Source organism: Cygnus olor, chromosome 2 (genome assembly GCF_009769625.2).
Source record: "Cygnus olor isolate bCygOlo1 chromosome 2, bCygOlo1.pri.v2, whole genome shotgun sequence".
NCBI classification, from domain to species: Eukaryota; Metazoa; Chordata; class Aves; order Anseriformes; family Anatidae; genus Cygnus; species Cygnus olor.
Window position 1 is genome coordinate 116,904,411 of NC_049170.1, and position 27,594 is coordinate 116,932,004.

General features: G+C 41.3%; 1 protein-coding gene across 1 annotated transcript in view; it reads left to right on the top strand.

Annotated features, from left to right (window-relative positions):
• LOC121066642 (chloride channel protein C-like) overlaps positions 1–13,644 on the top strand; it is a 78,380-nt gene extending 64,736 nt beyond the window's left edge. The window contains exons 14-16 of the mRNA XM_040550354.1: positions 9,641–9,737; positions 10,733–10,828; positions 13,325–13,644. Coding sequence (XP_040406288.1) covers positions 9,641–9,737; positions 10,733–10,828; positions 13,325–13,543 — 412 coding nt within the window. The 3' untranslated portion in view covers positions 13,544–13,644. The remainder of the gene's footprint in view (positions 1–9,640; positions 9,738–10,732; positions 10,829–13,324) is intronic.
• Positions 13,645–27,594: the final 13,950 nt, after the last annotated feature.

Consider the following 27,594-nt stretch of genomic DNA (forward strand, 5'->3'; position numbering starts at 1 on the left):
GGGAAACCCTTGTAGAATTGTGTTTGAGGAACATGTGGCTGGTGAGCTAGATGCACAGCACTGATAGGGATGCTCGACCTGTTGTGTGCAATGCAGGACTGCTCAGGGACTGCCTCCCGCCTTCATTTCTCCCCCAGCAATGAAGATACTTGCACATGAGAATACAACAGGCTATTCTTTTGCACTGCAGCTGAAACGCCTCCCCCGTCTACCCCCCAGCATCTGCAGAAATGGGAGCTGGGCTGTTATAAATGCGGTCGGCAAAGTCTGCTGAAAGCTATGGATGTCATGGCCTATGTTGCATGCCCTCCTGGCTGGGGAGGCAAACCGTGCCCCAGGTGGAATCCATTCTTCGGAGAGGCCTGAGGATGCCAGGCCATTGCCATACATGCATTGCCAGACATGGCCATTGCCTGTCTTCCCTGGAGGCTTCAGCCAGAGACACTGAGTGAGGCTGTAAATACATACCGAGTAGTTGCTTGGGAGGTCCCCTGTCTCTTGTCTTGGCTGCTGTAGTCTGTGGCTGCAGATCCTCCTCCAGCAGGAAAAGATAGAATTATGTTTCTGCCTAATTTCTGTGAGACCAGAACTGAAAAAAGAGCTATTTTTTTTCGCTTCCACACGTGTTTACAATGTACTAGTGTATGGCCGCTGTAGGGCAATGAAGTGGTTCTGTGACATGATGAAGAGATTAGACACATCACCACTTATGTTTTGTTGATCCATCTTCCTTTGCCAGAGATTACTTTATAATGTAAACTGTAGTAAAAACAGAAGACAAGGAGGGTTTGTGGAGGAAAGCTGTAGGTAACTCATTTCTTTTCCTTGCCTGTGGACATGGGTGGGATATAACATCAAGGGTGATGATACTCATGGTCATCAGCAACATCTTTGCTGCCAATCTGTGCAATCTCCCATGCATGATCACTTCCCTCTACATGCCCCGTGTGACACTCACATCCTCTCTGATTTCTTCCACCAAAATGGACAATAACACGCTCTCTACCTAGATGTTGTTTTCTGAGATTCTGTTATCCCTTAATGCACTTAGATACCCTGTACGTTTGTGACTGACAAATGCCACGTTGCTCCCAAAGGCAGGTTCTGGTGTCAGTGGATTTCCTTGCCTTTAATTCACTTTTTCCAAGGAAATGGAAGGATTGGGGTTTCTGTAATGCAGTTAAATACTTCCGGCATTCACTGAAGAAAAGCAGGTGGATGCCGTTGGCTTGTTAGGCCAGGCTCGGTCCCCTCCATTTCCTTTTAGGAGAAGCGGTGCAGAGGCAGAAGCCTGGCTATCTTAATTTCTGCCTTGCAACACCACATTTGATCCAGTTTTCCTGGAGAGATACTGGGCTGATGAATACCACTGAGTAGCCCATAAGGGAATTTTACTATAACAAATAAGCCATTTTGTTCATGCCTGACTCTCTCAGATCTGTACCATGCACGGCTCTCCTATTGTGAGGCTCAAGGCTGGATTTCCTCGTTTTTGCCTTTGCACTCTTACCTACACAGCTGTTAGCCATTACTCCGCATTTTGTTTGTCTACTTTTAGCTGAAGGAAAATTTTTTTTGCTCAATTTAGTTGATTGGGAGAAGTAATTATGCAGAAACCACAATATCTCTGACCATAAGCAGACTGTACAGAATAAATATATCTAAGCAGAAATGGGTAAACTTGGTTTTCTGCTACTTCTGTACAGGATGTGACATTTCTGGCATCATGCCTGCATTTTTGTGTGTGTTTTTTCACCTAGGAAACCCCGTCTATTCCCACCATCAAGTTTGCTGAAACTTCAGCATTTGTGGTTTTTGGAAATTATTATTTTGGGGCCCAAAAGAAATTTCAATAAAAGTATGGTTGGTAAAGATGTCAAAAGTCCTTGTAGTTTACATGGTCATTATATTTGTACACTTATTGCAAATTTTGTATGCTTTACGGGAGCGTACAAGTGAGGTGTTCAAAGTGCCCAATTCCCATTTTCAGAACAAAGTTGGAAACCTAAAAAAAACAGAAATTAGTGCTTCTAAATAAGAGGAGAAATATTCAAAAGCTGTGGTCTTCCTGTAGTTGAAAAGTTAAAAATAGTGGATGTTCAGAAATGCCTAGTTATTACTAGTTCCTGAAGACATGGTTTCCCATTTGAGGACATTTAAAAAAGGTCTAATATGCTGCGAACAGATTTTATTTGAAAATCCATCTTATTGTAGAAGCATAGAGTGGTTTGGGTTGGAAGGACCTTAAAGATCATCACTTCCAACCCCCCTGGCATCTGAAGCGACAGCCAATGACGTCTGAAGGCCTTGTTCAGGAAGGTGAGCTAGAGCCCGAGCCTGTGTGTGATGGCATGGGCAGCTGTAGCTGCTGTGAGATTTCCTGGGAGATGTGCAGCTGGCAGGAGCTGAGCTGCTCAAGGCCTGTGGAGCCCGGTGATTCCAGTGGGACGGCATCGCTGCCACAGAGCTGGGTGCAGAAACTTGCTTCAGTGAGTGGGAGTGTGGGCAAGAGAGCGTAGAATTACATCTTCCTGCTTCCGAAACTCGGGGGAGATATTAAACAACTTGATGAACAGCAAACTCCCCGCTCTAACTGTTTCTTGCTCGAGGGATGCCACCACTAATGGGGCTGAGCTGCCTGAGAGCTGCACCTGAGGGGGATTTCTGGCTGTTAGTCCCCGGGCCAGAGGCAGAAGAGCTACCGGAGGAGGGAGCCAAACTACATTTCTGTGTACAGCATTTATTTTGCTGCTGTTCTTGCAGTGCTGCACTTTCCACTTCCTTTGTGGTAGGAGGAAGGCAGGTAGAGAACGCTGTGTCCTCGTAACCCTCCTGCTCGATAGCCTTGCTTTAATTTCCAGCTTGTAAACTGGTCTGAGAAGGGAGACGCACTGTTTTTCCACGATCGAAAGACATGCTAGAGCAGCTGTTCCCAGTAACAATAATGACACTATTGCTGAGACAAACATTTTCATGATGATGCATGGGAACACTAAATCCAAACCACATTGTTTAGCTAATGCATGCTTTCACTCCACTAAAGGGGAATGTCACATAACTGAAAGTAAATTGAAGAGATCAGAGTTTAGAAAATATGACAAAGTTGAAAACTTAAAGCTGTATTACATAGTAACGTCCTTTAACAGAGAAATCATTGATCCAAAGTGGTGTGTGGATGTGTATTTTATGGCAGTTTATTAGGTATGACTTGCCTCTGGTCAGTGCAGTGAACAGATACCAATGTGAGTCAGGAATGTGTTCTGCCAAGCACTTCAGTAAAACCGAGTATAGCGTATCGATACGTGCTGTGGGAAAGGAGATAATAGCACTGCAAACTGTTATAGATAAGTCAGGCTGTAGGTACTGGTGCCGGTACTTTTCTTTAATCTGCCCTCCCAGTTGGAACTAATGAAATGCTGTTCTCAAGGTGTGTGCACACACGTGTGCAAAGTCCACGCACACTTGTTTAATGAGGAAATACCTTTATTTTTCTTAGCAGGAGGAGAAGCACTTGCTTTCAGTAAGCAATGCAGTGCAACAGCTTAGGGGCAAATGGAACCTTAAAGACAAATTGAGACCCGAAAGCTTAATGCAAAAATTAATTACTGAGCTTAGCGATATCGACTGTAATATTATGACAGCCTTGTTGCTGGCATTCATGAAATAACTGATATAGATTTGAAGGCTTCTTGGAGAGCCTTTGCCTTCTGGCTCTGTTATGGAGAGGTTGCTAAGTTTAGATCACAGGAATGCAAAGTTACTCAATCAAACACAGAAGTCCACAAAGTTCATGCAATATATGGAGATAAAAACAAGGTTTTATTTTGTATTAGGAGATCACGGACAGCTTTCTGCCTGCCTTCTCCCTGTCCCTTTGCTGTAAGCCCTGTGCAATGGTGGTTCAGTGCTAATCAAAGCTAGAAACACCATCAGCAGTGGTTTGAAGGCTGCATCTAAACTGAGCCAGCAAAGAAGAAAAAAAGGGGAGGGGGGACACGTTAGGGACTTGGACACTATTTTTAGGTGTTGCAGGCTAGGGAGCAGACTGCAATATCAAAGTGCTGGTGTGATTACTTGGTTTTCATGGGAGAGGGTAGAATCTGTCAGCACATTGTTTGTTTTTACTGTCTGGACTCCTGCTTTTGAAAAGCTGATCCAGTTAATTTCAATGATACACTATACAGTGATCTTGCCTATTAAAATAAATGGAATCCAGCACTTTCAACAAAAGCTCTTGACATTACGATCCTCCCATGTATTGTCAGGGTCCTGGGGCACTGCAGCTCATGAATAACACAGATGGAGGAAGGTTTATAGAGTCTGTGGCAGTGGTTTTATTCTGTATCCTAAGTGAGAAACTTTTCTTCCAAAGAGCAACATTATATGATACTTTTAAAATTAGTAGGCCTGTTTTGCCATAGGAATAATTGTGCAGGTGCTGCTGGGCTTTGTGACGGAACCTTTTGGAGGGAAAGCTGGAGCGCTGCAGAGGCTGTGCGCTCACTCAAAAGGCCAAATTAAAAACGTATGCAGCCTCGCTGCAGCATGTGGGTGGCTTTTAGGCAAGTGCAGAGTCTTGTTAAATGTCGAAATCAAATATAGGCATGGGGAAAACTGGTGTGTGAATGGAAAGACTGATCACATACTTGTCCTGTTGTTTAAGCGTGTGGTAGGTTCCGCTGAAACTGAAAATCTGCCTGGTAACAAGCTGTCCTGTAGGGAAATATAAACCTGATCCTAAGTTTTCATAATTTTCTAAAATCTAGTCTTTCTGTAGGTTTGAAATAGTGTTTGTGTGTACAGTTTATTTACAGCTGCCTTTGCATTTTCATGTTGAGACCACGGACTTACTGTTTGCTCATTGACCCTGATTATGGTGTCCATAAAAAAGAAGGCAACTTAAGTACCGAGTATTAACCTCAAAACACAGCTCTGAGGTAGAAGAAATGCCTGTTAAGTAGATCTGAAGACTGAGGCACAGAGATTAAATATTTATTCAGCATCCTTTGAAAGGCTGTGGGGCATAGACAGGATTTGACCTTAACTATGGAAAACCTCAGTCCAGTGCTTGATAATGACCTTTTTTTCTTCGTATAGGTCAAATGCCAAAAACTTTTGGAAAGCTCCTTCTTGGTTTGAAGAACCAAACACATAAGTAAACAGTAATGATTTAGGCTGCGTAACCTGAAACAACCCTGTAACCTGAGGGTTTATTTTGTGAAAGATGAAGGTTTGGTGGATTTTAAAACTGTTTCAGTGACCTAGTTCTTATCTACTGCCATTTGCCATATGCAGAATAGGTTTTTTTTTGTTTATTTGTTTTACCATTTAATGAAGGTACAATGCTATTTGAAGCCAGGAAAAATGTATTTAGTATACTAGCAGATAGCTTACTAAGAACATAAAAATAACTATTATACAGGATGTACATTTTGCAGTTCATGTAAGAAGTTTCTGTCATTGTGCCCTTTTGCAAGCATTGCATGTTTATGCAAGAACTTCTGCTGAGAGCAGAGCAGTGATCAAGTCCTGCAAGATAATCTGAGCACTCAGTTCATTTTAACTGCTATGGAATTTGAAGGTGCAAGACAATAAATCTAATCCCAACTAGGGTTAGTATGAAGAAAGATCATGAAGGATTTTGGGGTGCCATGCTCTGCCATTGCATTGTGCAATTTATTGCTACTTGTTATTGTTCTATTGTCGTCATTATTTCAAGTGACTGACATCAATCAAAATTTCATAGTCAGTATCACTGAGCTTTTAAATATGTCTGAGAGAAGCTCTGAGAGGGAATTAGATTTTTAATACATGGAAGGGACGTTTTTTTATTCTGGTCAGAGCACATTAATTGCTGGTCCCCACTGAGCTGGATATTGGCCAAAGAATAAAAGCTCAAGAGTAAAAGCAATGTAGTTAGTTACTTTCAGTGGATTAATGCAGGAGAAATAAGCCTGAAGCTTTATGAAGCAAGCTAAAAATGATACTTCAGGTTCTCTATCCTCCCTTCTCCCTCTGTCCCAACTTTATAGCTGTTTTATCCATTCAGTCTGGGAGAGTCCTGCCCTGAATCCTTTGCCAGTGACATCACCATTTAATCTTCCTTCTGTTCATTTGCAACTACTTTGGAGCTGCAGTTGCTTTTTATGTCACTCCCCCAATATTTAGAATTTGTAGTTTCAGATAATTGGCCAACTTGACGAGAAAAGAGTGACACAATCAGCTGTCAGATACTTTTCATTCCTGACTTCCATGCCAAATCTGACATGTGGATATTGGGATAATAATGTGTTATCTTAATTAGGTGTATCTTCATAATGCATGTTTTATACCAGATAGAACATATGAAACTACTACAGTGCCTTGCCAGGGTATCTTTGAAATGAGATTCCCTACTTAAGGGTTTTCTTCCTTCTTAAATAAATAACGAGTAAACGAACAATTGTAGAGTCCAAGTCTGAATCCTAGCACTTCCTGTTAAACCTCACAAAATAGTGCAAGAAACATGTTTGGTCTGCTTTCTAAGGCTTGATGATGTGATAGGAAGGATGTTGTATGTAACATCAAAGAGTGGTGTTGTTATACCTCTCTGAAGCATGACTTCTGGAAGTCCAAGTGAAATAACGTATGCTCATTTTTCTCTTGAATATGGCAGTTTTTAATAGGCTTGGATTCTTATCAGAAATGATCCAACGATTTCCTTCACTGTTTGCATGTGCTTTTTTTTTGACTAGCCAAATTTCTCTCACACTTCCCAAAGCCTTGTTAAGTGACTCCCTGCTGGGTTTAGTTAAGAGCAGTGCTGAGCAAATTGTAAGCTGCCAAAACCAGCCAACAAACCACTGGTGATGAGCAAACGTTTCTGCTCTTTAAGCTTGTGGTGAATGTTGCTGTTTTTTTAATTCCAGACCATGATGTTCAAGTGGAAAATGGTGAAGTCTGGACTATGGGCAGGCCTGAATAGTATGATTAGGGTGGATCATAGCTTTTGCACTTGAAGTCTATATATTCATGTTAGGATTAAAGTCTTGAAAGTATTCCTTTCAAGACGCCCAGTGATCATCCTAGAAATTGACTTCTTGGAGCTGTACGGGATGATCTAGGACCAGAATATAGATCTGTGTATTTATATCTTTCTTAAAACAATTAGAAACCTGTTTATGAAAGAGCATAAATTGTAAAGCTGTAGAGAGCTCTGGAGAATAAATTATGTAAAGCACCAAAGGGAATGACTGGGTTAATTTTTTCTCCATGTCCTTTGCTGTATTGAATATATTCTGAGTACATTGTATTTTTCTCCCTTTCTTCCTCCAAAAGGAGTCTGAGGGGAATGGATCTCATCTGTTGTAGCATGCCTGTACCATTCTTTGTAGGGTTTTCTCGTGATTGCCCTCAAACCCAAGTCCATTAATTGTCTACATGACATGTCCACACACTGACATGCAGACGGTGAGAAGCATAGTGCAGATCTGTGCCTTTCCCGGGAGGGGAGATGTGAGCCCAGAGCACAGTATATCCTAAGCAGAGTTTTCTCAGCAGTTAGCTCGGAGGTCTGCTGCTGCACTGTGCTCTCCTTAGCAGTGTGAAAGAGATTTTATGAAAACCCAAGCCAGTCAGATATAGAATGGAGACGAAAAATGTTTGTCTGAATTCCTTGTTTGTCCTTCAAATGGGATGTGCTCTAAAGGTGACTGAGACACTGCTTTTCTTCACATCTGATTTTCTTCCACAAGTTATTTTCAACTCATGTTTTCTCCTGTAAACGAATGATACCTCTATCCTAGGCACAGTCATGCTTACTATTCATAAAATCCCATTGAGTTCCTTAGATGAGAGACCAAGGCCATGTCTGCTTTAAGGAAATACAGATCTCAAGAGCGGATGTGCAGAGTGACACAGGCAACTGTTTCAGGAGAAAGGAGACTGCACTGCAATGCTTACCAAACCACGGCAGGTAGAGTTGACAGGGTACGTTGCTTCAAAAGCATCTTCCAGATCTGAACAAAAATGCAGAGGTAGATGCACCCAAAGTATCTTGGGTTTAATCTGGAGAAAAGGTGGACTATATGAAACACCAGAAACATCTGAAACTGCAGTCAGTTTATGTAATATGCTGGAAATTAAACATTAATTTAATGTTGCATCTTTGTGTGCGAGACCTCAATGGGATTTCGTAGTAAGTTTACTGTTATTTTTTGCAATCTTTACACTTTTGATTCAGCTTCATCAGACGCAGGACAAAGAAGTACAGAAGAGTGAAGGGAAGGCTGTTTGGAATAAAAATAATAGAACGACAAAGAGTCTGCTGGTCAGGGCAGCCAGCGGGGATGTGGGGGACCTGATTCTACAGATTCCTGTTTATTCAGCGTGGAACCCCTCCAGCTGGAGAAGTGAAGACATGCCAAATACCGCCACTAATGTGCTTGTTATGAAGGGAAGTGTGGAGAAAGGGCTTGAACCTAGTTCTTCCATATCCTGCTCCTAGGGAGGGCACTGACTGCCAGCTTTTGGAACTGACAGGCAGGTCTTCTTAATGTAAGTCCTCTGCTGTTGAGTGCTAATCCCACCTTGAAGCAGACTTAATCTTTCCCAGGAGATGTTATGCTAAAACTGGTAAATTCCTATGACAAGTTTGGGTTTGAGAAAATCAACGTTTTCTAATATGGAAATATTTATTTGAAAACTTCCCACCTTATTTTTGGTGTTCCATGCACAAAAGCCACTTTGTATGATGCGCGAACAAAAGTTGTGCCTCTGGTCTTCTCTGGGTCCCTCAAACACATCATTTAACAGTGTGTCACACGTCTTTGTCCTACTACAGTTTGCTGATAGCTGTAAGCATGGACCAGGGCTAACATCATGTTAAACATGTTACAAAACAAAAAGCTTTGTGGTGGTCCCCAAGGTGTTTGTTATCTAAATATATTTAAAAGGCTGGAAATGGATAGTGTGGATGGAGTGTGTGTATGTGTGTGTGGGGGGAAAGCAAGGAAACACTGAGATATAAGTCATAATTTCAATATACTGCTTATTAAGCCTTTTTATTTTTTATTTTTTAATTCTCAAAAAAAAGGTTTGAAATGATGTAATAATTGATGAAGATATGCAAACCGAAATGATTAAGTCAGCAAGAATATTAAACGCCTTAATGAACTCTTGAGTGCAGTACTGTGAGAGAAGGTTTCACTGATGATTTAAAATGTGCCATGAATTTTCTGCAGGTCTCATTTTTATGTAGATGTTACATCTACATATAACAGATGTGGGAAGGATGTGGGAAAGAACAACAGTCTATCTACTTTAATGCAGATAGATGTTTCTTATTATTGGTATTGTCTTGTTGGGTGTAAACTAGTGAATGATCTGTTCCTGCCAAGCAGGTTGATCCAGGTCAAGAACATGTAGGGTAGGTGATGTCCTATAATCCAATTAGCCAGAACTAAACCAGAAAGCACCTGTGTGATGCTGCCATTGGTGATGGAAATTTAGGAAGGTGAAATATGTGGTCAGCCTGCTAATACTCTATGTGCCATACATCTGATAGTAAAGCAGTGTGTGCTTGGTTTTTAAAATTTGCTCATTATAATGAATCCTCTTCTCTCTCTTTTTTTTTTTTTTTTTTTTTTTTTTTAAACCTTAGGCTAGAGCTGTGCATGCTGCTGGAAAATGAGCACATCTTCGAACCAGAGACAAACTATGAGTCTTTTTCCTCCTCTCATTCTCTGTCCTATGAGAAGGTAACTTCTTTTCTTTCAGTTCGTTCCCTGTTTAATCAGTGTGCATATTTGGTAATTGAGAATGAGCTCTACATGAATTAAGACATGATGTAATTAATGTGGCTGAGAAGAAAGAAAGAAGTGGTAAGGTACAATTTAAATTAAAGGATGACTAGAAACCTTCCAGGGACAGCTGTCATAAACTATAATGTCACTCAGAGTCTAAGAGTTCCACAAGAGTGCTGGCAAAGTATGTCCTTTCTCAAATAGCCTGATCCAATCCTCTTCCTCAACTTCTGTAGGGACAGCAGAATTATTGTAATATTTAATTTGGTATGGGATAGCACCTCTGTGGATGATTAGTATTTGTAAAAGCTTTCAAACTTGAAAAGCATGTAGAATTCTTCCCTTTGATAAATGACTAAAGGATTTTTAGAAGTAGTAAACATTAAGTGTGGTAAAAGAAAGTCATGTGTTACCAAAGCAATACTGGTAATGGAGCTTGAGCAGTTTATACAGGAACAACTGGAAAGTCATCATATATTACTGAAGCTTGGTCTGCACATGGAGATTTTGTTGGCAAAACAATATTGAGAAGGAGCAGGGCAATTATGCATGGAATGAGGTGCCAGAGTACAAATAGCTATGCCTGTGGAAGAAGGCTGAAGCTCAGCTGATGGCTGATGCTGGTTTTGTTGCATTTTTCTGCACTATTTCATCATGCAATTACCACTTAGTAATAGTGTGAAAATCTCACCCCTAAGCCAGTATAAATTGCATTGTTTTAATAGAGACACAGCTACACTAAGAAAAAAAATCCTTTTATGAGTAAAGAGTTTTATTTTACAGTGTTAGTTTAAACCTAATTGGCAAAAGAATTTATAAAGTTTGGACAAGCTCTGCCAGCAGAGTTCTGCTAGAAAACTTTTTCTTAGAGACAAACTGGAAAGCTTTTGAACCTTGAGTTCTAATGTGGAGTGCAGAAAGAAAGAGAAATGGATTCTTGCCTATTCCAGATAACAGTGGAGAAGCTGCCCAATCTGTCGCGCCTAGCCATGCTGCTGAATCGCTACACTACAGATCCCCGGTATCAGCAACTCTTCATCAATCTGGTAAGACTGAAGCCAACTCTAAAAACAAACATTTCCTCCATGAACAATGTGTTTGTTATATTTTCTCATTTGTTTATGATGGCTGTGTCAGCCGCACTGATTTACATAAACACTGCCAATCCTGGGACGTTACATTCTCAACAAAAGTAGCTGAGTACAAACAGCATTCCGAAGTTTTAATTCATATTGTATAAACATAACAGATGTTGATAAAATGAGCCAAAAAGAAAATACAACAAAGGAGACCATTTCAAGGGGGCTTTTGATTAAAATACATTCCAGATTGACAAAATGATACAATGTTAATGGAATAGATCATTTAAATGTCATTATTTGGCTGTTATAGACCTATAAAGCAAATATAAAGCAATGCTTTTGAGATTTTAGTCTCCATTATGCTACAGTGCCTATACATCAACTTATAAATAAAGCTATATTTCTTCCCCCTTTCCTTTCCTTTCCTTTCCTTCCTTTCCTTTCCCTTTCCTTTCCTTCCCACACCTTTCCTTCCCACACTTTTCCTTTCCTTTCCTTTCCTTTCCTTTCCTTTCCTTTCCTTTCCTTTCCTTTCCTTTCCTTTCCTTTCCTTTCCTTCCTTCCTTCCTTTCCTTTCCTTCCTTTCCTCTTTCCTTCCTTTCCTTTCCCTTTCCTTTTTCCTTTCCCTTTCTTTCCCTTCCTTCCTTTTCTTTCCTTTCCTTCCCTTTTCCCTTTCCCTTTCCCTTTCCCTTTCCTTTCCTCCTTCCCTTTCCTTCCCTTCCCTTTCCTTCCCTTTCTTCCCTTTCCTTTCCTTTCCTTCCCTTTCCTTCCCTTTCCTTTCCCTTTCCTTTCCCTTTCCTTCTTTCCTTTCCTTTCCTTCCTTTCCTTTTTCCTTTCCTTTCCTTTCCTTTCCTTTCTTTTTTTTTTTTTTTTTTTTTTAATCCCTGCTATGACGTTGCCACATGTATTTCCTAAATACTGTACTAAAATACTGGGTCCAAAAGCAATAATGTGTTTGGTATACTGAACAAGGCTTAAAATAAATATGTTATAAACAAAATAAATGCAGTTTCTGCCCCAGTGAATTTCCAGTCTACAGCACTGAAACTGAAGTAGGGGGCACACTGGGAAATCTAGATGAGAGAGAGCCTAATTCAGATGGGTTTTATTTAAAAAGATGAAACCAGCTCCTGTTTACTCATATGCAATGAAGTTTGAGATCCATCTAATCTGGATTCCTCATTTTGAGAATAGCTAGAAGGAAAAGAAGGTTACAAATCCCACAATACTAATACCCATATTCTAATTTGATTTAGTAGCTTCTTTTTAATAGGTTGGGAAACTGAGGTGGAGAGAGGACACATGGCTTTCCAAAGTTCAAAAGCATGTCATGTATGGGAGTAGAAGCCGGCTTTTTTGAGACCCAATCCAGTGGGCCACACAACTTTTTTGTACCTGGCACAATCCCTGAAGCACAAAGGTTAATATCCCATCTAAAAACTTGTTGCTATTGCTCATGAAAGCTGTTTCTGATATCCACAGAAATATTCACTGTGAAGTTTTGGGGCTTAATGATTTCCTGTGGTAGTGAGTTCCACAGCAAAATTATATGGGATATAGAGAAAAGGAACCCTTTTTACCTTTAATTTCTTTTTCCTCCTTATGCCTTTGACTGTTTCCTCAGTTCTGTAAATGAAAGGGGGAGAACAGATGTGTCACTCTATCCTGTGCATTTATTTATATTATTTTACGATGTCTTTGTTTCATTTTTCTTTGGTCTGGCAAAGAATCCACTTGGGAAGCGTAATACACCTTCCCTGACAGAAACTGGCCAAGTCATAAGTAGGATACTGCATAATTATGTGAAAAGTAAAAACTTAGTGAACACCTATAGAGGCTATAAAGAGCAGATTGGTTAACAATGAAATGGCTTTAGCTGTGGTCCTATCAAGTTATAGCCCTCATGGTTTTCGGTGACCAGACTTCAGTACGTGCAACCCTCTTCTTCTTGAGAAGAGCAATATGATTGTTTTCTTTGTCCTCTTCCTTGCAGTCTATGTTTCTATGTGAACTGACTTTTATAAGCATTAACTGCAAAATATTACAGGATGTCATAAATGGTTGTGTAATGAGATAGCAGCTATAAAATATCTAAGACTTAATAAATATTGGGGTCATTGGCTATTTCCAAGTAAGAACTTAGACCATATCAACGGAGCTCAACTTTGCTTTTCCAGCCTGTGAGATTTGGGTACATTCCAGTCATAATAGTTTATTTAGAATGAACCTGATGGTTTAACAGAAAATAAAGTGTTTTTTACTATGGTATTTCCTGATGTTTTAGGTATAATTGGGGATGGGGAACAGGAGGAGAAGAACTAATATTCTTATTGAATCCTATCCCTCAAGTCTGGGACCTCTCTCTTCCCAGGCTCCTTCCCCTGCCTCTCCTTCCCAACTCTGTAGCAGGGGTGCACTCATGGCTTTGTGTTATCCCTGTCTCCTCTCTTTGTTTTACAGGAGCCATACATAAACAAATCGGCAATGTCAGTCCAAGCTCATTTCTCCCTGCAACGCACCTATATCATCTTTCGCACCCTGGGGCTGCGCCACCTCACCGTTGTTGACCCGCAGAACCGAGTGGTTGGGGTGATCACCAGGAAGGACCTGATGCCTTTCCCCTTGGAGGAGAGGCTCAGGCTCCAGCTGGCACCACAGAGCCCTGACACGGGGGAGTAGCCCCTGAATTTAAGGCCGTGGATGCATTCTCAGGCTTTGTCACTTCTTTTTGAGCCCATCTTCTTCTTCGTGAAAAAAAAAATCTGAGCTTTTCCACTTGATCCCTTCTGGAGAAGAGACACTTAAAAGCTGTTGTTTCTTGTCATGTGGGATTTTAGCCCAGAGCTATGTCTCTTCAGCTGACAAAATTTGATTGCATGGTGATTGCAAAATTCATTGATTTAAATGCTTGTGAAGCAAAATAGGAATTCATGTGTTTATGGAAGATGCACATAAAATCAGATGTGAAGGATGGAGATCAAGAACTATTTTGTCACACTGTGTCTGTGCCTCCCCCCCAAAAAAGTCATGACCCCTAGCAGCAAAGTTACATTGGCAAAACCTTTGAGCAAGGACTAAATTTTCAACCTTGGCATATCTGCCTGTTAAAAAAGAGAATGTTTCCATATCAGCATTTTTATGCTGAAATTTGTAAGTTTAACTGAAAGGAAATACTGCCTTGGAAGAGGCAGGTCACTGAAAGTAACAGGGATTGGACTTTCTTGTTGGCCTACCTGTATTAGCAATCAAAAAGGAGAATTGAATGTAAGAGAAAGACACTGGATGTGAGGCTCCTGCCAAATTACGATCACACTTGTCAGTAAGGTATAAGGAAAACCTGACATGCCTTTCTGTTGCTTTCATTTCTTTAATTTCTGTGACTGCTCAAATAGGCTCTCTTTCTCTCCTTCCACTTGATATAATAACATTTTTAGTTAAGATCATGTGCAATGAGGTATGGGATAAATTCTAATAATGGGGAGGCAACATGATAAATTGTTGGGGTAGTTTTTGATAGCAGCATATTTAGAAACTGGACAAAAAGTAAATAAGTCATGATTTTGTAGTGATACAATGTTTGAAAACTTGGAAAGTATTGGTTGTTAATAAATGAATGTGAACAATTTTTTGGACAAAGACACTATTAGATTTCCTTCTATGACTTTGTAATTGATATTTAATTTTATTCTGTTAAATACCAGAGGGATTCCCACAGATTTGGAAATTAAAACCTAGTATGTACAAAGGAATTCACCAGTATTAATGTTGTTATAATGAATACCAAGAAAAGCTAGTAATAATTTACTGGTTATAAAAACTTGCCAAATTCCTGAAAATGAATTTCTGGTATTTGAATCATGCAGCCTTGAGTCTCCTATGAATCAAAGATCTGTTGGATTTTCTCCTATTTTCTCTGCTGGATCTTGTCTTTATTAACAATAATATTGCTTTTGTAGCACCACAGAGAATGCACAGCACTTTAAAACTCAAGTGTCCCAGTCGATGTAAATAGGTGGCAGACCAGAAACATACGTAGGTACATGAGAGAAGCTCTTTAAACAACCAATTAAAATATGTCATATGCAGGATGAGAAATGCCTTGCCAATCATCCAGCCAAGAGACATAGAGGTGGGTGTTTATTTATATTCTGTTACTGTTAGTAATATTTTGCTCATTAGTACATTAGTAAGGTCACTGTCACTGTCAATCTATGCCTCACCTACCTGAAGAATGCAAAGCTTTTCTTGAAGGAATTAGGGCTAGATCAGTCCAGAGTTTTACTGGCTGTTTTGTGCTAGCAGAACAGGACATCTAATCTAGAGACACCTAGTGATTTCCCCTGAAGGCGGTGAGAATCTCTTTTTCTCATGATAACCAAATCTCAATAACCTTGCTGTGAATTTGTGGTTTTGGTTCAAAGGCCATTGGTGATTTCCTTTTTCTTGATCTCTTGTGTACACAAAGTATCACACTCACAAGACCTGGGAAATGAAAATTGCTTTTTGCTGACAGCATCTGTGGCCAAATGTCTCAGTACAAACTGTTGCCAGAGTGTACTTTGCAGAGTATGAGGGCTGGAGACAGCCAGGATATCAGTAACCCGTTACCTGACTTTGAACAGATCACCTAAATACTTGGCATATCATTTACTCTGCCTTTAAATTTGGAACGATATGGGTCCACAATAGCTCCTGTGCAAAGTATATGTGTGAAAAATATTATAGGAATATAAACTTTCCATAATAATGTTTTGTGCAAGCCAGTTATAAAAGGCAGTGTGAGACCCCCCCCGCTCTGTGTCAGTAATAAGCATAGTTTCTAAGGAAAAGTTCACAAAATGTACATGGAACATCTCGTACCTGTGTTGTAAGCTGGATGGGAGAAGGCATGCTGCATTTTTCCATACAGTATTATCTACTTCAGTAGCCAGATGATTTTTATTCATTCACCAATTTATTTTAATTTAATATATGTGTATTAAGAAAAACAGATGAAACAGAATTCCTCTGAGGACTTACTGAAAAAAGTGGCTCCCTCATATTCTGGATTCCAGTGACAAATCTGTCTCATCACAAGCTGTAATAGCATAACACATGTTGGAAGATGAAAACAGACAAAATTTGTAGGAAACTTTTAATCAACATAAGTTTCTCATGAGGCTTATAGAAAACAAGTCTCTAAGGAATGGCAGCAACAAGTAGCCACATCATTTGACTCTTTGGCACAAGATACTTCTGTTTTCCTTCTTGTCTGCTTAAAGTGAGTGGTAAAATTTCTGCTATTTCCTCATTTGATCTGAACTAAAGAATAGATATTTAGAGCAAAGATACTATTTTTATGGGAAATACAAATTGTTTATGAATTCTCACAATTTCTGAGCACAAACCTCTGTGGAAGAGAAAAAGAGCTTTAAATGAAATTCAAATCACTGGCATTATTTTTGGCTTGTCCTATGCATATATTTGTCTTTCATTTCACCCTCTGTGATGTTGTTTTTCCTAATTCTTTCTCTCTTTAAGCCAAACTGAAATATGGCTTAAAAAACAGGCAGACTGAAATTTAGATACAGGTTTGAAGTACAGTGATGCAAATTTCCCCCTATCCAATTAAAAAAAAATGCTTTCACATTAGAAACATTAAAACATCTGTCTCTTACGTATCTCCATGAATGTGCCTAAACTATCGTGAGAAGGTTTTTTGTGGCATGCATATTTAACGTATTGTTCTTCAGGTATCCTTTAACGTGCATGTTCTTATCTAATGTATGTAATATTGGTGGTATTTTTCCTGTCATCTGATACTTATACATATTAGAGTTAACTGCCATGTGTTTTTAAATTGCCCAGTTTATCATCCTTAGAACCCTTTAAAATTTTATTGGTTTCCCATTTATTCTTGCTTACATTTTAAAACTTGATGTTGTCCTTCTTCAATTGCATTTATTTGCTGACCATGAAGGAAGGAGGTCTGAAGGAGGGAAAAACGATGAAAAAATTCTTAGTATATTCTTTATATGAAAATGATGACTTCAAGGACTCAGGAACCAACATTGCTAAAGGTACTAGTAATAGGATACGGTCTATCTAACCTCAAAACCGAGATAGCCTTGAGTCAAAAAACTAAACAGGAATGGAAATGGAACTAGCTGTACTCTGAGTGGTGCCTGGAAAATCACTGATGAGGAAGTGCAGTAGAATGTTCCTGTTGTCTCCACTGCCCCTTTTCACATAGCTTCAGCTAACAGAGCTGTCAGTGTACCTCAGGTGATCATGAAATCACTTAGTGAAATGAAGTGTAACCAGCTCTCTACTAAGCTAGTGGTTAATTAAGTGTAACCATCAAGTGATGGGAACCATAGTAGTATACAAGGGAATGCTTGTTCATTTCTGAAAGGCTTATTAAAGTAAGAGGAAATATATGATCAGCACAGTTGTCTGGATGTCTAACACTGTGTGACGTGGGAATGCCAGCATCAGGGTTCAAACACGAGGAGTTACTGCTGCTTACTTGAGGTACTGAAAGAACTAGAATAACAGACACTGTGTGATTGCAATCAATAGCTAGTATTGATCTACTGAAATGCTTGACTGACCTGCAGTAACTCATGAAAACTGGCCAGTCTTGCTTATCTGAGATCATAGATTCTGTGCAAAGACTCCATGTTCTGTCACTGAGGCCTTTCCTTATGCCTTGCCAGCACAGAAACTGCAGAGAATTACGAGTTTATGCATATATTTTTTTGAAGGGGATACAGAAAAAGAAAAATATATTTCTGTGCAGTTTATATTTGCAAAGAGCTCTGCTGTGATGTTGCATCTCTTGGTTATGGTGGAGCTGAGATGAGGATATGAAGTAGCCTACCGAGGACTGGAAAGTGAATCTGTAGCAAATCGAAAAGGAGAACTGCAAACTCCTGATGTCTTTTCTTCTCAATATTGATGTCTTACTTGTGAAGTAGACCAAGGGAAGGCATGACAGGTCAGCACAGCAAAGGATGGGACCAGTGCTTAGTCACTGCACTGCACATGCATGAGGTATGGGTTTTCTGTGAAAGCATGAGATGGAAAACATTAAATACACAAGACTTGGTAGGGCTGGTATGTGCGTGTAGGTATATATGTGAGCATATGTATGTGCATATGCAGTTATTTAATCTTTCTATCTGTGACTATCATTTGTAATTTACAATGTAGGGAGATAGGATAAGTACTGGATGAGGATATACATTTCTATTATGGAAAAAAGAAAGGAAACTATTTTTATTTTGAGCTTTATTACCTTATAATAGTATGACTACCATCTGAAGACATCTTTTCAATTCTCATGCAGTAAGCGATGGGACAGGGACTTTTGACGAAAGCTATAGGTTGAGGACAGGGCATAGTAAAGCAGAAAGATGTAAAATAGCTTGGTGAATCAAGCACCTGAGGCAGCTGTGTCTTACAGGACATACAAATAGGAAGGAGTAACATTTATCTGAAATGCCAACAATTATAACATGAAATGCCAACATTATAACAGTAGTAAAAAAATGCCATGACATTACCTTAAGCAGTCTGGACAGACTGGATCTCTGTCAACGATTTTTCTTGCACCCTGTCTTTAAAGTGAAGAACATCTAAAAACATCACCTTTCAATCTTTGAATCTCAATGAGTTTCATAGTATCACAGAATAATTGATGTTGAAGGGGACCCTCTAGATGTTGTCTGGTCCAATCTCCCACTCAAAGAGCTCTGATTGGATCAGGTTGCTAAGGATCATGCCAGGTCAAGCCCTGGGCACTTCCCAATATGGGGATCTCACACCTTCCATCCCAGTACTTGACTGCCTTCATGGTGATTTTTTTTTCTTATATATTATTGGAATTTCCCATGCTCCAGCTTGTGTCTGTTGCCTGTCATAGTGCATCTACAAGAAAGGTCAGGCTCTGTCTTCTCTGTACCCTGAGGTCAGGTAGTTGCAGCTGTCAGGTTCCCACCGGGCCTCCTGTTCTCCAAGCTGAACGGACTCATCTCTTTCAGCTTCTCCTCCTCTCTCTTAGCTTCTCCTCATACGTCTGTGCTCCAGCCCCCTGATCAATTTGGTGGCCCGCTGACGGACTTGCTGCAGCCTGTCATATTTTTCCTGGACTGTGGAACCTTCATGCTACTCCCAAACCAATTTGTGCAGGTGCCACATTAATCTTCTCTGCCTCATTTCAATTTTAGTATATATGCTGCCAAAGAGTGCATGAATTTCATTAAGAGATAAGCTAGAACAACAAATTTCTAAAGAAACTCGGAGACAATGGAAACTAAAGGTTTTTAACCCTTTTCTGCCTTCTCTCCTATTACCCACTGTTTCCCCACATTCTGGTCTTTCAGCCCACAATTTTCAGTGGCTTCCAGCTTTGTAACAAAGTTTTCACAATACCCCAGTAACATCCTGGGAGAAATAGTTACATCCATCACCTTGGACACTTGGTTCTGAATGTCTTCCCTGCCTCTCTCAAAGCTCTCCTGTCTCTGCTTGTGCTACCTGCTCCTCCTTGTGCATTTCTCCACTTTCTGTCTGACTTGCTCTGCACTCCATTTTTTTTCCCCCTGAAAAGTTGCTCAACTGCTCTTGGAAAAGCACAATTCCCTCCTCCTTCCAGAAGATGTCTCTGACTGAGTGCAGCAGCATTGTTCTCTGCTGTCCCTTGAAAGGAGCATAATGCCTATTAGCACAGAGTAAGTAGAAATGAAGAAATTATACACTGAACATGTTAACAGACACATCCACAATATTGTTTTCAAAAACTGTTCATTAGGGCCTGGCTGTGATTTTGGAAATTACTCAGGGTGGTTTTATAACAGTCAAAAGATGTAAGGTGCTGTGTGTGAGGCTTTTGGGTTTGGACGTCTTTTTCCACAGCTCTTTACATTTGTCAGCGAGAGCATCCAGCTTGTTTGACAGTAGGACTTGGGTGGCCTAATGGTTGCTGGATACTGTAATAGGAGGTTGGCAGGACACAGAATGATAAACTCACTTGTCAACGGCCTCTCTGGCTTTCTCAGGAGGACAGGCTGTGTTTTTTTACCTCTGTATCTTGTTTCTCATGTAGTCCTCAGTAAGTTCTCCAGTTAATTAATTTTGTATTTGTTTGCTGTTGTTTTTAATGTCTGCCCAACATGGAACCCTTCTCAGCCACAGATGCTCATTTTGTATCTATTATCCTCTGCTTCATTCTTTTGCTTCCCTCAGCCAAAAAGAATTCTCCTTAAATTGTTTGCATGTTGGTGGCAACAGAGACAGAAGACCAAAGAAAATAAAGAAGAGATCCACAGTAAATGTTGAAGATGGGGTTCTTCCAGTGTGTGGGATGGAAAATAAAGCTGCAAGCACCATTAGAGAGATCTCCAGGGAAGGCCTCAGCAATAAGAGCTGGAAGAAGAGCTTAGGGAGCACCTCAAGAGAAAGCAGACTTACAACTGCATCTGCATACAGAAGGGCACTTTCCATGAGAAACAAATTACTGGCATAAATGGCATAAAAATGTCTGTGATGTAGGCTTTTATTTGTGGCCTTGAGGATGAAGACAAAATAACTAGTGTGGTCTTTAATGTTGTGGCAGTGTCCTAAAGCACTACTGGTTACTTGGACTGACTTGGGCTGTATGAATACTGCTGTGCGTCTGCCTTCGAGTAGTCTTGTGGTGTGCTCTGTGGTCTTGGGTCTCTGAGTGTCCATACCAGGGCTTGGTCAAAGGGCTCTGTAGGGCCTTTTTGGCTTCTGCACCTGCATTTCCTTCCTGTGAGACCAAATTATTGTGTAGGGTTGGTGTTCACTAAGGTTTCCCATGGCATGGAATTGGGAAATTAGTAACATATGTGCATGAACCAGGAAGCTAAAACTACTCTCGGATACTGCAGGCTAGATGCCTTAATGCCCTATCAGTTTGTAGTTCATTTGTGGCCACTTTCTCTGTGACATTGTCAGCATTTGCTGTTTCTCTCATGAAACATCTTTAGATTTTCTTACAGTTGCACATCAGTTGTAATACAGTTGTTTAAACAGCATTTTCCCACAATGCATTTGACTGTTACTTTCTCTCCATTTTTTTTTCCTTTCTTTTTTGGCTTCTTTGGCATATTTCTTCATCCTTGCCATTGATTGCATCTTCCTCATTGCTTTGTCTGGGAACTCTTTTGTCTGCAGAAATTCAGGAAACTTTGCTCACTTTGTTTCCAAGTCTGGATGTTGGCATAGAGAGCGACTCACTCTTATTCTCTCTTTGCTTATCCTGTTACAGTCATTTTCCATACTTGTGTGATGCTTTGAGTGCTCCTGTTTTTACTTTGAAGACAGGGGGCTCAATTTCTATTGCCTTGCACTGCAGGTGGGTTCAGAATGGCTGCCTTCTATGTACATTTGCTTGCTAATTACTGCTCTAGTGCAAATCTACAGAGGTCCAGCTCAAGTAGGCTCAGAATACACTTCCTTAAGGCTACCCAAGGCAAGATACAGCTTCAGTTTGGCAAAATTTCGCCTAAGAGAATTTAAACAATTTCATTAATATTTTTTACACTTTAGTGATCTTGATTAGAACAGTGTGAAAGGTCTCTGCAGAAATAAACATAGCAGATCAGGGGCTATGTGCACTTTTCCCTTGTGATTTATATATTTCAAGATTAGATCTAGCATTTTGAGAAATGGTGTTAGAAGCTGTTAATTAGCTTTGCCTCAACAAACTAAAACAGACAGAGCTAATTGCTTAAGATTATAGCTAAAAGATTTTGGCCTCTCACTGTGAAATATCCTTGTACACATTCTTGCTTAGGTCTGTTCTTTCAGTTTTGGTGTGTTTGTTTTTTTGGAGGAGGCAGGTAAAGCATGCATGGTACCACTGAGATAGTGAGGATTTTTTTTTTTTAATCATTTGGGAGTAACTTCCCTATCCTAATCCACTGTTAATGGGAGATTTTTTTATTTAATATTTATGCACTCATTCTACTTGCATTTTTGACAGGAAGAGCACTGTCAGGTAAGTTTTCAACTTTTATGAATAAAACCTAATAGGAAGCTTTTCCATAGCATCACAGCACCTATAAGTACAAAGAAACTTAATAAACTCTCACAGTACATGTAGTTCCTGGTGAACCTGATTCATTTTATGAATAATTTTACTTGGATCTTAGTGAGAAAAATGTTCATGTGAAGAGCATGAGCAACAAATTTCCAGACAAAAGCATGGAGGAGGGAGAGTATGTATAGACAGAGTCTGTGGGGGCCTGTGACTTCATCGCGTTTCACACGATAAGAGGGTTCACTTCAGGAGCTGGTAACTAGACGAAGACTTGAAAGACCAGGCTACAGGAAGTGGGGATGGTGAGTCAAGAAATGGCAGCCTTCCCTCCTAGTCATCCTTGAACCGCTGCCCTGATGTGCTCATAGTGGGAATTGGATTAGTAGAGATGCTCTTCCTTCAGATGAGATTTCAAACTTGGGTCGTGACCATTTGATGTCATTAAGAGTTACGTGCCATTTCTTCTCGAGAACATGGATTTCAAATTCTGCATCTGGTCTGATTTCCAGTTCGGTTGCCTGTGTTTTGCAATCGCACCTCTCTGCAGCGTTGAGTGAATGCGCAGTTTCTGGTCTGCATTTCTGGTCCCAAGACTTGTTACACGTCCACCCTGCTTCTACATGGAAGCCACTGCATGGCAGTCGGTCCAGAAGTTTCTTCCGTGGTTGCTAGATAACCGTCATTTCCTGCTAGAAGTATTGCCATGCTCACATTAGGTTTTATAACATTTGATCAGTTTACCAGCAGGAAAAGAAATCTCGGTTAGGGGGTGAACAGCATTATTTACTGATTATAGGGGCAGTTATGGAGACTGTGGAGTGACTGACGAAGCTGGCAGCGTCACGCTGTGCCTGCGTTTCGGGCTGCAGTTCAACTGCAGCTGGCAAAAAGCACACGGGACGCCACATTCGTCTCCGCGTCGCTTTTAATTAGCAGGATGAAGCGATACTCTGTGGTGAATCGCGGCCCCGAAGGAGGCAGACGGCGACAGAGCACACCACCGAGCCACACCGGCCGAGCCCGGCCTCTCCCCGGGCCGCGGCTGCTGCCGGCCTGTGGGGGCTCCCTCGGGCCGGTTCCCCCCGCTCCCCCCCGGCCTCTCCCCGTCTCTCCAGCCGCCTCCCGGCGCCTCTGCCCCGGCCCCGGCCGCGGCGCCAGGCGGGCCCCCGGCGGCGGCTGGCGGCGCCGTGAGCGGCCGCTAGATGCCGCCATGCCCAACGCCTTGGCGGCGGCGGCGGCTGCTCGCCTGTCTCGCGTCTCAACCCCCGGGGCTGGCTTCCCTCGTAGTGTGCTCTGGAAGGGGAGACCTAAATCTTCCTCCGGTCCGGTGGCAGGGCACGGGCTGCCGGCTAGGGACAGTGCCAAGGCCCCGGGTGGTGGCTGTGGAGGCCATGGTGTTATATCTGTCATGGCGATGGGGCAGGTCATGCCGCTGAGATGGAGCAGTTGGGGTCGGGATCATGGGGTGGACACGGGCTGCAGCCAGGCTGGGCCACCAGCCCTTGGGGACAGCCGGACCCCTGGCCAGGCAGGGCAGTGGTGGAGATGGAGGCTGAGGCTACTACAGCATCACTGGGCCCAGAGACTGGTGGGCTCGGGCTGAGCTGCAGTGGGGCTCCTGGGCCATGGGCACGGTTGTGGGGTGGCCCCAGGTGAGGCTGGGCAAGGGCGGTGAGGTGTGTTAGAGCACTTGGGGGCTTGACACTGACGGGGACTCATCAGTGCTTCAGGGAGTGCACAGCTACCAGTGCTGGGGGCAATTCAGGGTGACAGAGGGGTAGATGTGTGTGCTGAAGATGCCAGTGACTAAAACTTAGAGCTTTGCTCATTAGGGGGGTTCTTAAATGATCATTCTTTAAGACAAACAGCAGACAACCCTCGAATGGATTACAACACATAATTTGGATGATGCATTTCAGTAGCAATTGACTGTGCGTTGCCCTTTTGAACCTTGCGTGTTTCCTTTTTCCCTCATAGAGTATTCTTCTTCAAAGAACATATGCATGACTTCATGCATGGTTTTGGGGAGCAAAATCATCTGAAGAACATAGCTCCATGCTGCAGCTGGCCGGCTGTGTACATTCATTGGGGGAAAAGTCAAGAGCAGTTAGTCCATGCTTCAAGACTGGCTCTCAAGAAGGCCAAGGTCACTGAGATTTGGGATTATTCATATTTGAAAGCCACTTTGCAAGATAAAATTTAGTGGCTAAAGGAATATAAGCAAATGTCACGTAGTGTTTTTTTTTTTTTTTTTTTTTTTTTTGTTTTTGTTTTAAATTTAGGAGAGTTAGGGTTATTACTTAAAAATTGTCTCCAATTGCTGATTTAGTGTCTGTGTGAAATGCTGTATTGTCTGGACTCCTGTATTTGCAAACAGAGCAGATAGCAGAAGTGTAAGCACTTCCCGCACAGCTTCTTGGCTGCGACCTGGGCTGACCCCATGAATGGCAAGTTGGGGTGAGCAGTATCGAACTTGGAAGCTTTCTCCTGTTATCGCTGGTGTATTAACCCAGCAAAACTGCTTAGCTTTGCTGCTAAGATTGCCATGTAGTTCCATCAGTAATGTAAACATCTGTCTACTGACTAACTGCACTAGTGGAAGCACTGTTTCATTTTGTGTAGGCTACTGAACAGCTGTCAGATGGGAATAACTTAGGTTATCACAGGTCTTAACCAATGTCCTAGATGCAAGAGGTTCTGAATGCATTTATCCTTGTTTGACTTTCTTGCTTTTGGACTTGATCCTTTTCTGCTGTATGTTTTCAGTCTCTTACTAGGCTTTTAAATAACCCCCAAGAGTGTGCTGGATGTTATCCTCCTTCAGAGCTCAAGTAGGTTAGACAGGAGCATTGAATTCACTGGATCACTATGGATCCGTTCCGTTCTTCTTTGCATCTCCTATCCATTAATGTCTCATCTCTAAGAGACTTTGTTATATTAGTTTTGACAGGATGCATTATGCTGTACAAGGTTGTGTCTTAAAATCATACAGCTATAAAAAGAGGATTCCCATGACAGCATTTCAAACAACTGTGGTGTCAACTGAGCTGAGATCTGAGAATTTTTTTTTCTGTCAGCATGGATATGTATACAGCTTTCCAAGTGACAGTAGTCTATGAGTGAGCATACCTGAGCAACTAAATATACCATGAGCTTGGAAATGTTTGGTTTGGAAGAACAAAAAATGCTCTTTGTATATGTTAGTATGCATTTAGCAGGCAAAAACTGTGTTGACCACTCACCAGACTTCTTGAAGTCAAACGGGAATTTCAAGCCACTTGAAAGTTTGAAACCTGCAAAAGCAGGTTGTGGCGTATAGAGGGCTGAGGAGCCCTGTAATGTTCATTCTGAAGTTAAAGACACAGCCTCACTGTAGAGATGCGGATGGTAAGGCTTCAGGACTTTTAATATTTGGGGTTTATTTGGCTGAATACCCCAAAAGTCATCTTTAAGTTCTCTGTGACTCATCCAGCCTGTCTGAACTTCTTAGACAGAAGAGAGGAAGCGATGAGCAGGTTCACTTATGACAGAGCTTCCTGTTTTGCCTTGAACAGAAGGTGTTTAGAAAGACTTTTTTCATGATCTGCTGATCCTAGCTGAGTTCTGTGACTCGGCTAAAACAGGAGAGGAAGTGCTGGTTGTGGAGAGGTGGTCTTGCCAAACCTTTTCATCCTCCAAGTAAGGTTTATTTTGGCAGAGCGTTAAGCTTTTTGGGTTGCTTTTTATTTGGGGAGGGTGATGGGAAAGATGCTCCTCCCCAGACACCGAAATATAAATATTTGACTAACACAACTGAAATGCCTCTGGGTAGACATGGAATAAGTGACAAAAAATGAGCTTTTACCAAACCTTTGGAATTCATTTGAACTTTGCCAGGTGTTTGGCTGTAAGACTGTGAGGTCCCATATTTAACAGCTCATATACTTTGCCAGTAATATGTGAAGTGTTTCATTATCTTCTGCGCTGTAGTTGGCACACATCAGTTTGCAAAGAGCAATGGCTTATGATATTTGTGGATTCCATGTGCTGTTGTAGCCATGAAATGGTGTGTATGATAAGACAAATACATAAGAATGAAAGAGCTCATATAGCAAATATTGGATACTTTCAAGTCTATGATAAGGAAACCATAAATTGTTAAGCAACATCAGTATTTTGATTTTTGTCTCCTCTTATAAATGCCAGGAATAAAAAACAAATAAGAAGCCAGCCTTCAGTGCATCCAAGATGTACCCGTAGTACTTGGGACAGATGAAAAGCTAATTTGTTTTGAAGCTTCAAAATAACCAGGTTTCTTTAGAGTATTAATCCTAAAGGCCAAGTTTTTCACAAATTACAGTTTAGGTGGGCAAGCTTACAGAACCAGCTGTGTACTCACACCAGCTCCCAATATCTAGTGAAGGCAAGCTGCAAATCAGTATTGCAATGATTAGTGCAACATTCTGGTTGGACGAAAAGCTCTTTGTACCTATTTTTATGGACTTTTTTTCCCTGGAGTGTTTTTTGTGTTTTCTGAGTTTTAATCTTTCCAGAAAATATTAAAATGCCTGAAACTTTCCCTTGCTTTTCTTTTAAGTAAATGTCTGATTGGAGAAATCTCCAACGTGTTGCTTTGCAGGCCAGCAGTGTGCGTAAGCACACACTTCTTTATGTGTAAATGTTTTGTTGAGGTAGGGTCTAAGGATGAAGTGGCTATTTATACCAGCAACTCCCCAGGCATGGGAATTCAGTGTGTCGCAAGAGTGGCGACGTCTGCTGTGGCAGTGCTTGCAGCAGCCTGTGTGGTCTGCCCTTGTGGCCCTAGCAGCCCGTCTGGAGAACTGGAGAACTGGCAGGAATGAGGAGACCTCGGGGCCTGGGTGAGCTCTCCTCAGCCCACCAAGGAGTCATGGGGCTGCTACCCAGCTGCAGTGAGCTGGGTAGCTCAGGGAGATCTGCTGTGCATCACCCATTTCAATCCAGAAAAACAAACAAACAAACAAACAAACAAACAAAAAACAGCCCCAGGTATCAAGAAGAGTGAGAAGGAAGAAGTTAGACAATGGAAATCAGGGCTGGGAGCTTGGAACCTCTTTCAGGTGCCTTTTCTTTGGAAAGCCAGTGAACCTTTGCATGTGAACAAGAAACACATCATTTGGTGCTGAGTTACAGTATTTGTTGCAGTTTTTGCTTTGAGATAGATGGTTTAGGAGCATAGAAGATGATTTTAATGACTTTTTAATGGTTATTTGTAGTGCATTTTGTATGTTGTGTGCACTGACTGAATGAAAAGCTCAAAGGCAGCCTCTTCCCCCATGGGACCAGAGTCTAATGTTAGCTATCTGAGCAAGAAATGGTTAGACTAGTCCATGGGGAAGACAAGGTGATGGGAGGATGTGGTAAGAGTAACATGGTGTATGTTTGTCTAAATCGGTAGACTGTAGTGCCTGTTTAGATGCAGATGGCCTCTTCATTCCAAATAACTGCGTCCTTTTCAAGGTGCTCTTATTTCTGTGGGGGGTGGAGGCTGAGAATTGCATATATGCAGTTGTCTGAATTCACTGGTTTCTTAGAATCATAGAATCATAGAATCATAGAATATCCCGAGTTGGAAGGGACCCATAAGGATCATCAAGTCCAACTCCTGGCACTGCACAGGTCTGCCCAAAAGTTTAGACCATGTGACTAAGTGCACAGTCCA